The sequence below is a fragment of the Populus trichocarpa genome, chromosome 16 (assembly GCF_000002775.5).
Source record: "Populus trichocarpa isolate Nisqually-1 chromosome 16, P.trichocarpa_v4.1, whole genome shotgun sequence".
Lineage (NCBI taxonomy): Eukaryota > Viridiplantae > Streptophyta > Magnoliopsida > Malpighiales > Salicaceae > Populus > Populus trichocarpa.
The window spans coordinates 14,426,670-14,440,856 of record NC_037300.2 but is presented as its reverse complement, the minus strand read 5'-3'; the positions used below and the strand labels follow the sequence as shown (position 1 = coordinate 14,440,856).

At 39.8% G+C, this 14,187-nt stretch overlaps 1 protein-coding gene and 1 pseudogene across 1 annotated transcript; one reads left to right on the top strand and one right to left on the bottom strand.

Annotated features, from left to right (window-relative positions):
* The first annotated feature begins 670 nt into the window (after positions 1-670).
* Positions 671-6,383, top strand: LOC7482620 (protein PIN-LIKES 6). Its single transcript, XM_002323654.4, has 11 exons — positions 671-1,181; positions 1,439-1,704; positions 1,822-1,901; positions 1,995-2,119; positions 2,354-2,475; positions 2,818-3,003; positions 3,542-3,616; positions 4,143-4,243; positions 5,034-5,086; positions 5,255-5,443; positions 5,829-6,383. The coding sequence occupies exons 2-11, from the start codon at positions 1,513-1,515 to the stop codon at positions 5,948-5,950; spliced, it is 1,245 nt and encodes a 414-aa protein (XP_002323690.1). The 5' UTR covers positions 671-1,181; positions 1,439-1,512; the 3' UTR covers positions 5,951-6,383.
* Positions 6,384-6,533: 150 nt separating this feature from the next.
* LOC7472496 (uncharacterized) lies at positions 6,534-10,215 on the bottom strand (annotated as a pseudogene).
* Between the last annotated feature and the right edge of the window lie 3,972 nt (positions 10,216-14,187).

Here is a 14,187-nt window from a genome sequence, read left to right as displayed (position 1 = left end):
TCCGAAGAAAAGGACTGATCTTGAAGATTTATTATTAAAAATCGAGTAAATGCCCATGGTAAACATGGCGGCTTATCCCGCCAGATATATATTATTTTTTAATAAAATAAAAAAAAATAATAAAATATCAAGGGTGAATATAGTTTGAGACCTATTTGATGTCTCCTCTGCGAGAGCAGGGGCAGAAAAGGAATTAAAAAAAGTGTACAAGCAAATGGTATCCGTGAAATACAGAGACAAAAAAGAAGAAAATCGGTAGGAAAAAGGGTAGAAGGGCCACACAAATTGTATCCTATTTGACACGTAAGGACATGTATTTTTCTTTTTTCACACCACAACTACATACGACCTGAATATTAATTTTAGAAAACATCAACTTAAACTCTGAGAATTATTATTAATATAATTATTTTTTATATTAACTACGAGATAATTCAGTGATAAGACAAAAACAAAATCCTTTATTTTATTTTTTTCCCTTGAAGAAATTATGGACGTGTGTCACGTGTCCCATCTATTTACGATAGGACAGAGAGAGAGAGAGAGAGAGAGAGAGAGAGAGAGGCGTACGTTTCCGAGTTATTCTCATCAAAATTAATCCACCACGTATCCCATCTCTCTTTTTAACAGTGTGAGTGACCGACCTCCCCACCGTTACAAGACCAAAAAGAAAAGAAACGGAATTCAGCACTCAACAGTCAGTCCGTGCCTTCGCCCTGGCCTTCATCAATAATTTTTTTTTATAAGCTTTTATTTGCTCTTTTTTATTTTATTTTTATCAACAGCTAACAGTCTCTTCTCCATTCTCTCCTCCTCGACAACAAAACAGATTGCTTCTTCTTCCAAGCCTTCTTTTCGTCCTTCATCTTTCCACACTAACCCCCCCTCTCATCTTTTCTTTGTATGATAAAATTCATTTAATTTACAGAAGAGGAGGAGGAGGAAGAAGAAGAAGAGTACAAGAATTCACTTCCTTTGATTGATACAACGTTAGATTTATCTGTCTGGAACCCTATTGTGGCATCATCAATCTACAGAAACATTCATATCACCCTGTCTCTCATTTTTTTTCCCAATTTATTGTTCTTCTCTGTCCTCTTCTACCAACCCAAGGGAAGAGAACCTGCACCGAGGAAGGAGACGTCATCTCTCTCTTTTTCCCTCGTCATTTTTTTTAATTGGTATGCCTTTTCTCCCCCCCCCCTCTCTCTCAAGAATATTATTCTTCTCTGTTTTTTCAAGAAATTTATTCAGATGATGATGATGATGATGATGATATGTTGGATTAGAATTCGATCAGGCTGGGTTGGGTCGATTATTACCTACATGCATAAATTTTTTACTCCAATATTATAGGGAGAGGATTCATTAGACGAGTGTGTTTGGTATTTGGTTGAAATGGATTTTAATATAGTGTTTTGTCTCTCGGCCGATATAGGTAAATGATTGTCTGAGCAGAGCAGACTTGGTGAATGAGCATAGCGATCGGCCAAAGGGATCACAGAAAAGACCATGGAGAGATTTTTATTAGCTGTGGACACCATGGGAGCAAATCAGGTGGGAGGAGGACAGACTCTCTTGGGCACCATCAAAATTGCTGTTCTGCCCATTGCCAAAGTTTTTACCATGTGCTTCTTGGGATTTCTCATGGCCTCCAAGTATGTTAACATCTTGCCTGCTAGTGGAAGGAAACTCTTAAATGGGGTAAATTTAAACCAACTCCAACTTCATTTTATTTTTATTTTTTTCATTGCTGCTTTAGTAATAATACAGTACTAATCGGCTATTTTAAACAAACATGTTTTCTTGTTATATGTGCAGTTGGTGTTTTCACTTTTGCTTCCTTGTTTGATATTTTCTCAACTTGGACAAGCTGTCACTTTACAGAAAATGTTGGAGTGGTAATTATTTCCTGTCTTTCCTTTTCAATTTACTACATCTGCGAAATTGTAATAGGGTTTGTTGTTAATTAGCTGCTGTCTGTTTGATTGCAGGTGGTTTATTCCCGTGAATGTTGTTCTTAGCTCCATCTGTGGCTCGCTAATAGGTTTTATTGTTGCATCCATTGTCCGGCCACCTTACCCATTCTTCAAATTTTCAATTGTACAAATCGGAATTGGTGAGCCACTTCCTTTTTTGAAATTTTAATTTTGAGTGTGTGCTTATTAATTTGTCTGCTACTTGGGCAGTGAAATGCATATGCAAGTTTCAAAAACAAGTGTGTATATTATGCAGTAATTTTGAAAATCTCTGCATTTTTTAATTTCTAAGTACATAAACTGCAGTCTCTACATATTAGTGCTTCAAATGTGCTGGTGTTCACTCTTTTCAAACCTTTGTTTATAACGTGCAGGGAATATTGGGAATGTGCCACTTGTCTTGATTGCAGCTTTATGTAGAGATACATCCAACCCTTTTGGTGACTCGGAAAAATGTAGCACAGATGGGACTGCTTACATCTCGTTTGGCCAGTGGGTAAGTCGCAAGCATCTGTTAGTCTTTTGCAATTGCTTGTATGTTACGATCAGAGTTGCAAAACCATGTCATACTTTGGTTGTTAATAAATTACCTTGCATACTTCTTCCCCTTAGATATATGGTATCCTTCGTGATAAATACAGTTTTCTTGCTGAAATAAGTTGGGGGTTTCTCTCACTACTAACTCTTCACACTCCGTGATTGCTTACTCTCTTTTCACTACCTCACCCAACAAGCTGGAAGCTAAAAATTAAGGAAATAAATTTTTTTACTGTGAAAACATGTCTTTATATATATTCTCAAGAAATTGACTGGTTAAGCTCTGGTTGATGCATGCCAGGTTGGTGCAATCATTCTATACACATATGTATTTAACATGTTGGCACCTCCACCGGAAGGTACCTTTGATATTGATGAACCGAATCTTCCCATCAAGAAGCCAGCCAAAGATGCTCCCATGGAGCAAGTCCCCTTGCTTGCCCAGGAGGAGGCACCGGCAGAACCAGATGCTCCAAAGAGAGGGAAGGTATGAATTAAGTTATGTTTGCATGTTATACTTATTTGATAAACAGTTGGCAATCAAACTTCCAGATCATGATTATCTTATGGATGAATAACTTGACATTCTGTACCAATGGTATCTACTATTTGGTGTCAATTGATTGCAATCTGCTCTTAAGTTTCTATATTTTTAGCAAGGAAATGGTACTAAGATGAATTTCACAACTAATGACATTGAAACTTATTGTTCTTGGTATTTAAGTGAGATTTTTACTGATTTTTGAAGTGGTTTTAAGACTAACTTACCACTTTTCTCAATACTGGTGATCAGATTTTTACTGATTTTTGAAGTGGTTTTAAGACTAACTTACCACTTTTCTCAATACTGGTGATCAGTGCTCTTGCTATTTGTTAGAGCTTTCTCTAAGCTCTGACCCAACACCATAAACTTTTGAAAAAAGCACATAAAAACGATTTTTTCCTATTTAACCTGATGCTGGTGTTGTATCATATCAATATTTTATCTGCATGGACTTGAGTTTCTTTATCTCTTGGTGTTGCAGATCAAACAGATTCTTGTCTTTCTCTATGACAAGTTGAAGCTCAAGCAAATTCTTCAGCCCCCTATCATTGCTTCGGTAAGTTCATCTTTTTCCTTGACCTTTTATTTTGGTATGTTTTTGGCAAACTCGTAAGTGATTCCATGAAACTGCAATATGAGATTCTTGTTACCTATTAGAATTGCAAAATCTGTTGCCTGGTCGTAAGAATGCTGTTGACAAGTGGAGCTGGCACTTGGTTTCATGGAATGTTGTGTTGGTGCATCTTATATGGCCTGAATAGGAAATAACCCTGAACATGGTTGTGCTAATATCATTTTTCTTCCACTTGTTGGCACTATGATAGGCCTAAAGATGAAGCATGCGATCACCTTTATAATTCACCATCCTTTAATGGGCCAAAGTTCTAAGCTCCACTTTTTAACTAATTGGCATTGTGAGCTGGCTTAGTAAAGTTGGTTCTTGTCAAAAGCCTTGACTTTACCCCTTATTTCCAGCAGAGTGCATTATATTAAAAGAAGGAGAAAAGGAAGCAACGGAGAGAATAATTTTTTATTATTCTCCTCTTTTAACTTTCCTTTTCATATTTACATGTTTTCTGCAGATCCTAGCTATGTTCCTTGGTGCAGTACCGTTCTTGAAGCAATTGATCTTTACAACTGATTCTCCCCTTTTCTTTTTCACTGACAGCTGCAATATTCTTGGGTATGCTTGCCTCTTACACCAAATCATTTCTTGTTATTTGTGGTTGGTCGTTATTCTGATTGCAAGCAAATTGGAACATGTCAATTTTGCTGCCTGTGTGCACCAGACTCATTGACAAGTTTCTATAGAAAGGGAGAATAAAGGAAAGAACAGCTATTCTTGTTATAATATGGATTAATTTCATATATGGAGTTAGTGAATCAATATAGTTTTAAGGAATTAGAAACTTGCATAGCATGTAAACAGTGAGATTCTGAAAGCTCTTGCGAGGTTTGTTAGACCTGGGACTTAAAACATTTGCCTACGCACTCAACAGGCCTACATCTGAATTATCATGTGTGTCAAATCACTTGAAGTAATACAAGATTTAGGAATTGGAAAGTAGCATTGATACTCAACTTTTCTGATGAACATGACCAAGTTTTTGCTATTCTAACTGGCATGAAAATCAAATTGAATCTTCTTGGAACTGTAAGGCTTGTGTAATTAGTTATGCTAATTCATTCTGAACATCATGTGTGTATTGAATACATGTGAACTCCACAAACAGGGTGGAGTTACCTTGCAATCCTTGCTAATTTAATAGAACCAAAACCATCTGCTTCTGTAACTTCTGAAAATGAAGCTTGACTTACATGTATGATGTTTGGTTTCCCTTCAAGTAATCAAGGAGAATTTATTTGTGGTGCCGAGACATGAGTAGTGATTCATTCTTGCTAAGTTACCTTTTCATTGCATGATGAAAGTGCATCTACTTGGTTTTGCTGATGCTTCTGGTTCTGGTTCTCAGGGAGGCCATGATTCCATGCATTTTGTTGGCGCTAGGAGGCAATCTCGTTGATGGTGAGTTAATTCCTAACAATCTTCTCGTTACTATATTGTGCCATCTTATAAACTATATTCAGAGTAACAGCTTATTCAGAGTAATGGCCTCATGGTTTTGTTGAAAATTTAGATTATCAGCCTAACAGCTTAGTGGATTTCAAGTGAAAGCTCTTTGTTTCACTGCAGGACCTGGAAGTTCTAAACTTGGGTTTCGGACAACTGCTGCTATTATTTTTGGTCGGTTGGTTTTGGTGCCACCTACTGGACTTGGCATTGTTATGTTGGCTGATAAGCTTGGCTTCCTTCCTGCTGGTGATAAGATGTTCCGGTTTGTTCTGCTTCTGCAGCATACGATGCCTACATCTGTCCTTTCTGGTAAATCTTCTTTTCCTTTCCAGGAAACTTTCATATATGCCTTTTCAATCTGAAGGCAAACTTTTAAGCAATCAGAAAATTAGCATTTCACAATCAATCTTATTATTTGGAACAGTGTTTAAATGGCCTTCTTGAAACTGTCATGATATGCAAGAGAAAAAAAGAAAAAGAAAAGGCAATTGATATTTTATCTGATCTGGTATACGAAGAATGTATTTAACTGGGTTAGAAATTGGCCAAAGGGAAAATATGGAAGATTCCTTCCTTAAAATGTCAAACAGCCGAAGTAATTCATTTGAAAGCAGGGATTAGAAATCAAAGTTATTATAGTTGGGATGAGATTGGAGGGTAGCGTCTCTTTACTTAATTAGTTTCCTGTCTCTAGGTGCTGTGGCCAACCTAAGAGGATGTGGAAGAGAAGCTGCTGCTGTCCTATTCTGGGTTCATATTTTTGCTATTTTCTCAATGGCTGGATGGATTGTCCTTTATCTCAACATACTCTTCTGAAACTGCTGATCAAGCCATTGCTGACATGGAGCTATCTCCAGTTGCAATTTATATTACCGCCTACTCAGGTCAATAGCCAAGTAGATGACCAAAAACTTGAAACAACTCTTCTTTTTGTGAGACTCAAGCCTGAGACCTCTTGAAGGGCGGTGGACATTGGCACCAATTGCGCTGCAAGCTCAGTGGAAGCAGCTATTGTTTGCGTAGCCTATGTTTATAAGATCTGCAGGAAGGAGCTCCGGAATACTCATTTAAATTCAATTTAATTCTGTTTTTCATCCATCAGCTGCCATATCGTTCTTAATGTTTTTCTCATTGGTTAATTTTTTCTGTATTTCCGTTCCTGTAAGTATTCAGTTATGTAGAACCACATCGAAGTGTATGGCGATGAGACTGGTTTCGCAATCAAGTTATGCCAACTTAAGCTTGGATATCCTCCTTGAGATTTATAGGTTACAGTCATTTTACAAGCATCCATGAATTTCTACGTTAAAAGATGAGCATCTGTTCAAGCTTATATATGGACATGAGAATATTTTTTATATCATCACACATCAAAACTACTAATAGAAAACACACATAATTTGGAACTAAATGTAATTTTAAAATGCAGAGAGACACAGTTTGTGTAAAAACAAACGGTATATAAAGTTTATGTAAAAACAAAAACAAAAATACGCGGCGCATTTTCTCACTCAAGGTTGGACTCCTTGTACAAAAATAGGTAAGACTGAATCACTCCTAGCTCATGTGAAGCAGAAACTTATGTCAGCATGCCTTGAACCACGAGAGTCTACTTTTGAGACAGAAAACAAGACACGGGTTTTCTTGAAAAGAAAGGATGCTCAGCAGCTCAGGTTGATTTCTCCCATTCTTCGTTGATGCCACGCCAAACGAAAATAAAAATTTTGATAAGCAAAAAAACCTGAAAAATCTTGCCCGATGCTAACACTTGCGCCAACCCTAAACGAAATGAACACGAGGAAAGGAGATCCAATCACGAACAACTGTAGCTGTGTGAGGCCCTCGTTTTGGATTTTGGAGCAATAAATTCAAGCCATTAATGTATGGAATGGTATCGCATGGTCCCAAGCATCAACTAAAAGGATCAAATCATCACCGGACTTTAAGAATCGCAGGCACATCACTTTAGAATCAATCAACGCGGAAACGAATCTCACTCTTACTAAACACCTTCAATTAGGCATGGAAAGCCATCTGCATGACCTCGTTCAACCAAACCTCAGGAAAAAAACCACCATCTTCTCCTCTCATTAACCTTTTGGTTGGGTTGGGGAGGGCCAGAAACTTGAATCTGATACAAGCCTCGCTCAGGGAAGTTGCCATGACTATTTGCCCGCCTTCCTTGAGGATTGTCCCACCACATCACAAGGACAATACCCAAAAGGCTAACAAGGGGAGCAGCAGCAAGCAGAAACCATCTCCTTCTAGTGCCCTCTCTGCCAGAAGTACTTAAGGGCAGGCCCACATCTAGGAGTTCCCTTCCGATTTGACCATGTTCAAGAGGTTCATCTGAGACATCAGAGGAACTGTCCTCACTAGCTTCCTGCTGCTGAACATCATGGATCCCCATTCTGGTACTAGAGTTTTGCTTACCCTCCTCATAGTCTTTATCATCAGTTGGAAATTCGTACCTGCAGAGAGGACATGAATTTCGTGCACTCAGCCATGGCAATATACAGTAAGGATGATATAGGTGAAGGCATGGAAGTTGGTTAACTTCTGTGCCGATTGGCAAAAGATCCTTGCAGATTGCACAAGCTACACCATCATGCCTCTCATGTTCCTCATTGATGATCACAAGTGGTAGATTATTCACAAAAGACAGAGCTGCAGGAGGTGCTCCTCTCCTTCCAATGTCAGAATGAGTAAGAGCTTCAAGCAAATCCCCGAAGCCTGTCGCATAATCTGCCAACTCATAATTCCATATGTGCTGTGGTAATTCCAATTCTTCCAAGTTAGCAAAGAAGTCGCGGTTATGTGCTTGTCTACTCTGCCTGGTTCTCCACCGATTCAGGCCCTCAAATTCTGGTGAATGGGACTGCCTGTGCCAACTAACAGGGCCATTAACTTCACTAGGACTTGAAACAAACAGATTTCGAAGTCGAGCTCCTGCTTCTACAGATTCAATTGTATCTTCCTCAATATCAGCCTCTTCCCATTCACCATCCTCTTCTTCTTCTTCCTCCTCTTCCAGGTCATCAGAGTTCCATTGGTGGAGACCAGCATGCATTGGATCGATGTCGGTATCACTGTCAAAATTGCTTCCCTCATCTGCTTGAATAAACATTTCTGGGTCCAGGACACTATGTCCGTCCACAGAAGCAACAGAGTCCCCCCCATACCCACTAAAAGAAATGGCATCACTCCCACTATGGAAAACCCGGTACCTACTGGATCTGAAATTAATTTCACTATCCCCATAAAGAGAATCCACATTACCAAAATCCTCACTTTCAGAATCTGAAGAAAGACGCTGCCATCTTCGAGAACTACTTGGAGTCGTGCGGGAGCTTGTATGCTGTAACAACCTAGCAGAACTATCAACATCTAAAGAGTGATCCTCATTCCCATGAACAGTGGACTGGTTTTGCCTAGCCAAATTAATCACATGAGAAAATTGTTGTGGGAAAATGTTTTCACTCGACTCAGCACTGCTGTACCTGGTTCTTCTTCCTCTGTGACGCCTCCTCCGATGAGAGTCTCGAGTGGGCCTCTCAAGATCTTCAAGCAACAAAAATCTACAGTCCCCACATATACTGATAATCTCAAAATCATCATTATCAGGTAATATAATTCTTTGGCACAGAGCACATACTGCTGGGAGGGTAGAATGGCCAACTACGAAACCACCATTAACATGGAAATGAACAGTGATGTGGGCACATCATGTAAAGTTCCTTGTGAATACCTATCCATCTGAAACTATACCAAGGAGAAGAAAAAATATTGAAAAACATGAGAGATAAGCAGGATCGCGAGTGCAAGTTAGTGAAAAAGCAATTGATTTTACTTTTTATGTTTTCCTTCAAATCCCTCTGCTTGTATCAGCTAGTCTTTGCACCACAACATAAGAATAGGTGAATTGATTACCAAATCAACCATCCACCTTAGCCCCTCCATGCTAATGTTGATCAAAAGCAAATATAACAAATTCACCTTGAACAAGAAACTAAAACCATGCACAACCATTTTCCTCAAGAGATAATGTCGTTAAATTTAAAAAAGAAAATTATTGTCGCCTTGTTGATAAAATAGTCATGTAAAAGAAATACCCAAAGGTGGCTGAGTGCTTGCATGCAGATGACTCCAATGAAAACCATCTATTCTTCAAAACCCTGACAACAACACCACCCCTAAGCACCCTTTATCTTAGGATAATAACAGTGAAAAAAAAATAAACTTCCTCAATTGACTTCCGCTAAGTAATCTTACAATACAACCACCACCACCAGGATAATATGAAAAGGTTTATCGAAGTAGTTGTTCACAGACTCGTATAAATCTGTTGAACATTCATAAAAAAAAAAATCTGTTGAATTAAACTGAAACTCTATTAGAAGGAGCAAGTCCCTAGATGCAATGAGTTGAATCCTGAGAGCAGGGAGGGCATATGAATTAGAAATCTTAAAAGTAGTTACTCATTGAAAACATCGCCTCCAAACCCAGTAAGCAAAACCCAAATTCTCTCATCAGTTACAAAAGCAAGAATGCCAAGATTAAAAAAGAACAAGAAAAGAAAAGGGGTTTTGCATATGCACCACTCAAGATATTTTAGCTTGATTATTGTACCCTAAACACTATAGCTATAGCTAGGGCAAGGTGGGTTTTGATTGCATAAAGATTGAGCTTCTTGTATTTCAATCAAATGAATTACAACTACTACTAGCTAAGGGACACAAACAGCGATTTCTTGTTTTTTTTTTCTTCTACAGTGATTCATTTCCAATTACCAGTACTGTAGTAAGTAATTCACAGGCAAACAAATAAAGGATGCGAACTGAAATTACGAGTTAATTGGAGAGAAAAAAACACTACACGACTTGGAAATGCTTAAAAAAAGAAGAAGAAAAACTGTAAGAAAATTACCACAGAAATCAAGAAAGTGGAAAGAAATCGAACTTGACAGCAGCGACCCCAACTGCAAGAGCTAAAGTAGAATAATTTCGTCTTCAAATAAGAAAGTGAAGAATCCAACAGCGCCACAGCACAGCAATTATGTATGTGGGTGGGTGGGGGCAAGTGATAAGTGTAATTTAAGAAAAGAAGAAGAATTGACAGAATGAGAAACAGAGAAGAGAGTTTTGCATAATTAATTCATATCCTTTCCTTACACTTCAGATGACTTTTTTATAGCCAACTAATGAATGAGTAAAAACAACTGATACAATGAAATGAAAATAATAGCAGAAATAATCGGTGCATGATTCCCACACACATTCTGCATATAACGAAAAGCAGGGCACTAACCCCACTAATTATTTGCATCACTTAAAACTAACTAACTGTGACATGTCAGCCCATGATCCACGAACGTGGTGCATGTCGTGGTTGCATGGCGAAGGTGGTCTGTGTGCATGTCGTGGTTGCATGGTGAAGAGTCTGTTGCACATATCATTCCCCTTCCCTCAGAGTATCCTTGTCCCCAAGGATAAAATCAGGATATGTCTTCATAAAACGCCATAAATTTTCCCATGTAGCATCTTCAACAGCAGCACCTTTCCATTTGATTAAAACCTCCTTCTTAGGCCGATATTGTCCCTTACATATGACACGATGATCCAAAACCAACTCAGGCTGTGGCAGAATGGTAGAAGTCACTGATACTGGAGGTAGCTCCTAAGAGACTGGAACCACAGAACCCAAACACTTGCGTAGGCGGCTCACATGAAAAACATCATGAATTTGAGACCCAGCAGGTAAGGCAAGCTTATAGGCAACTTCCCCCACCTTAGCTAATACTTGATAAGGGCCAAAGTAACGTGGCGCCAGTTTGATTGACCTGCGAAAAGCAACTGATGTTTGCCGATATGGTTGCAACTTCAAATAAACAAAATCTCCCACAGTAAAATGAACTTCACGGCGATGTTTGTCAGCTTGAGTTTTCATCCGATCTCTCGCAAGGACTAGTTGATGACGTAAATCCTGAAGAACTGAATCCCTATCACGTAAATATTCATCCACGGCTTGGACACGAGTAGTTCCTGGCACATATGAAAGCACGTTTGGTGGTGGAATGCCATAAACTGCTTCAAATGGTGAAATCTTCGTGGAAGAGTGAATGGCAGTATTATAACTAAATTCTGCCCAAGGCAACCAATCCACCCACTTATGTGGTTGATCACCTGTAAAACATCTTAAATACTGCTCCAGTGTCCGATTGACCACCTCAGTTTGGCCGTCCGATTGAGGATGATAACTGGAGCTCATATTGAGCTGAGTACCCTGCAGTTGAAACAGAGTTTTCCAAAAGGAGCTCAAAAATACCTTGTCTCGGTCGCTGACAATAGACACAGGAATTCCATGAAGCTTGACAACATTAGCGATGAAAGATTTGGCCACAGTAATGGCCGTGAATGGATGCTTCAGAGCTATAAAATGAGCATATTTACTCAAGCGATCCACCACAACCATGATCACTGTGTTGCCCAATGAAGGAGGCAACCCTTCCACAAAATCCATAGACACCTCAGTCCATATTTTAGTTGGAATAGACAAGGGCTGCAGCAGCCCTGCAGGACTCAAACAATCTGCCTTAAAACGTTGACAGGTATCACAGCGCCGGAGAAAATCTTTGACATGTTGTCGCAATTTTGGCCAAAAGAAGGTACCGCGGATTTTCGCTAGAGTTTTGTGGTAACCAAAGTGGCCCCCAATAGGAGAAGAGTGATGATCTGCCAAAACTGAAGGAATTAATGGAGAAGAGGGATTTAAATATACCTTTCCACCTTTGAACCACACACCATCTTTTATCAGTGTAAAAAGAGTCTTGTTGAACTTCTTGTTGCAGACGTATCCACCAATCGGGCTGAGGCAAGGAAACTGCCATAAAGTTGAACTCGACTTTTCTGGACAGTGCATCAGCACCTTTGTTGTCAGGGCCCTTTTTGTATTCTACCACATAATCATAACCAAGGAGTTTCGGAAGCCAACGAGTCTGTGCTGGAGTTGTGATGCGTTGTTCTAACAGAAACTTGAGACTCTTGTGGTCAGTCCTGACAGTGAAGGGTCTACCCAGAAGATATGGTCGCCACTTACGGATGGCTTTGACAATGGCCAACATCTCTTTTTCATAAGTGGAGAGTGTCAAAGATGAACCCTTTAATGCCTCACTGAAGAATGCAATCGGCTGACCTTGTTGTATGAGAATAGCGCCTATTCCAGTGCCACAAGCATCACATTCAATGAAGAAACGTTGAGAAAAATCAGGCAACCGCAGAACAGGAGGTGAAGTCAAGGCCTGTTTAAGTTTGTTGAAGGCTGTGGACTCAGTTATTCCCCAACGAAATCCTTCCTTGCCTAAACAATGAGTCAATGGTGCTGCAATATTGCCAAAGCCACTGATGAATTTTCTATAATAACCTGCCAACCCCAAGAAGCCACGCACACCCTTGACTGTTGTCGGTTCTGGCCAATCAACCACTGCCTGTATCTTGTAAGGATCAACCTCAACTCCTTTCTCTGATATGACATGGCCCAAATAATTCACCTGTGATACTCCAAATTGACATTTTGACTTCTTGACATACAAACTGTTACTGGACAAAATGGTTAGAACACTAATTATATGTGAAATATGTTCATCCCAATTTTTAGAGTAGATCAAAATATCGTCGAAGAACACAATAATATACTTGCGAAGATATGGTCTGAACAGATCGTTCATGAGACTCTGGAAAGTAGCTGGGGCGTTCGTAAGACCGAAAGGCATTACTACAAATTCATAGTGTCCTTCATGTGTGCGGAAAGCTGTTTTCTGGATGTCTGACTCTTGAACCCGAATTTGGTGGTACCCCGAACGTAAATCCAGTTTTGTAAAAAACCTGGCACCATGCAGTTCATCCAAGAGCTCGTCAACAATCGGAATAGGGTATTTGTCCTTCACTGTTATGTGATTGAGTGCCCTAAAGTCGACACAGAATCGCCACGTTCCATCTGCCTTTTTTACCAACAAAACAGGAGATGAAAATGGACTGTTGCTTGGACGAACTAAACCGGATTCAAGAAGTTCTTTAACCATCTTTTCAATCTCAGTTTTTTGATAGTACGGGTACCTGTATGGACGAACACTAACAGGTTCGCTGTTGGGTTGAAGTAGAATCCGGTGGTCATGTGAACGATTTGGTGGCAAAGCTGTCGGTGTGTCAAAAACATGCGCAAAGTTGTCAAGGACTGCTGCGAGATCACTGGAATAAGTGGTAGTGGAGTCCACATGCTCAGTCATAGTAATCTGGAGAAACAACCCAGTTTGTTGCAAGTTAAAAAGGTCCTTATTAGATAAGGCCTCCAAACCAGCACGACCAATGCCCTGAAACATGCGTTTGGTGCCCCCGTCTGTGAAAGTCATCGTGAGATTTCGGTAATCTGTTTCAATTGGACCAAGAGTCACAAGCCATTGAACCCCTAAAACCACATGGCAAGCAGCAACAGGTAAGACATAAAAATCAGCAATGACCACATGACCTTGGATAAGTATGGAAAGAGCAAGACACCGTCCGCCACAAACAATCTTCTCACGATTAGCCACCATCACTTGAAACGTCTTATCTCGAATTTCTTGTAGCCCGAATTGAGAGACAATGGATTGGTCGATGAAATTATGTGTACTTCCTCCATCGATCAACACTGTGACATCCTTGTTCTTCAGTTTTCCCAGTACGCGAATGGTCTGTGGATGCTCAGTTCCAACGATGGCATGGAATGATATTTCTGGAAAAGATTCCACAGTTGCAACGTCAACGGTGCAATCATCACTGGTATCGATTTCTTCTGGTGTGGAATCTTCAATCATAAACAGCTGTGGCCTTTGACAACGATGCCCTGGTATGAATTTTTCATCACAATAGAAACAAAGGCCCTTCTCACGTCTTTCACGAGCTTCCTGGTTTGTTATCCTTCTAAATGAGGATGGAGCGGCGGTGCTGACTGGTTTGGATGCTGGTGGTGGTCCCAATACACCACTGTTGGTGGTTGGCAGAGGACGAGAATTGGCAGGT

What these genes read in the sequence shown, in the direction of transcription:
- LOC7482620 (XM_002323654.4), top strand. Translation starts at nt 1,513, where the DNA reads ATGGAGAGATTTTTATTAGCTGTGGACACCATGGGAGCAAATCAGGTG. An exon ending in AGCCCCCTATCATTGCTTCG is followed by an intron (nt 3,617 to 4,142) that starts GTAAGTTCATCT and finishes TGTTTTCTGCAG; the next exon opens with ATCCTAGCTATGTTCCTTGG. An exon ending in GACAGCTGCAATATTCTTGG is followed by an intron (nt 4,244 to 5,033) that starts GTATGCTTGCCT and finishes TCTGGTTCTCAG; the next exon opens with GGAGGCCATGATTCCATGCA.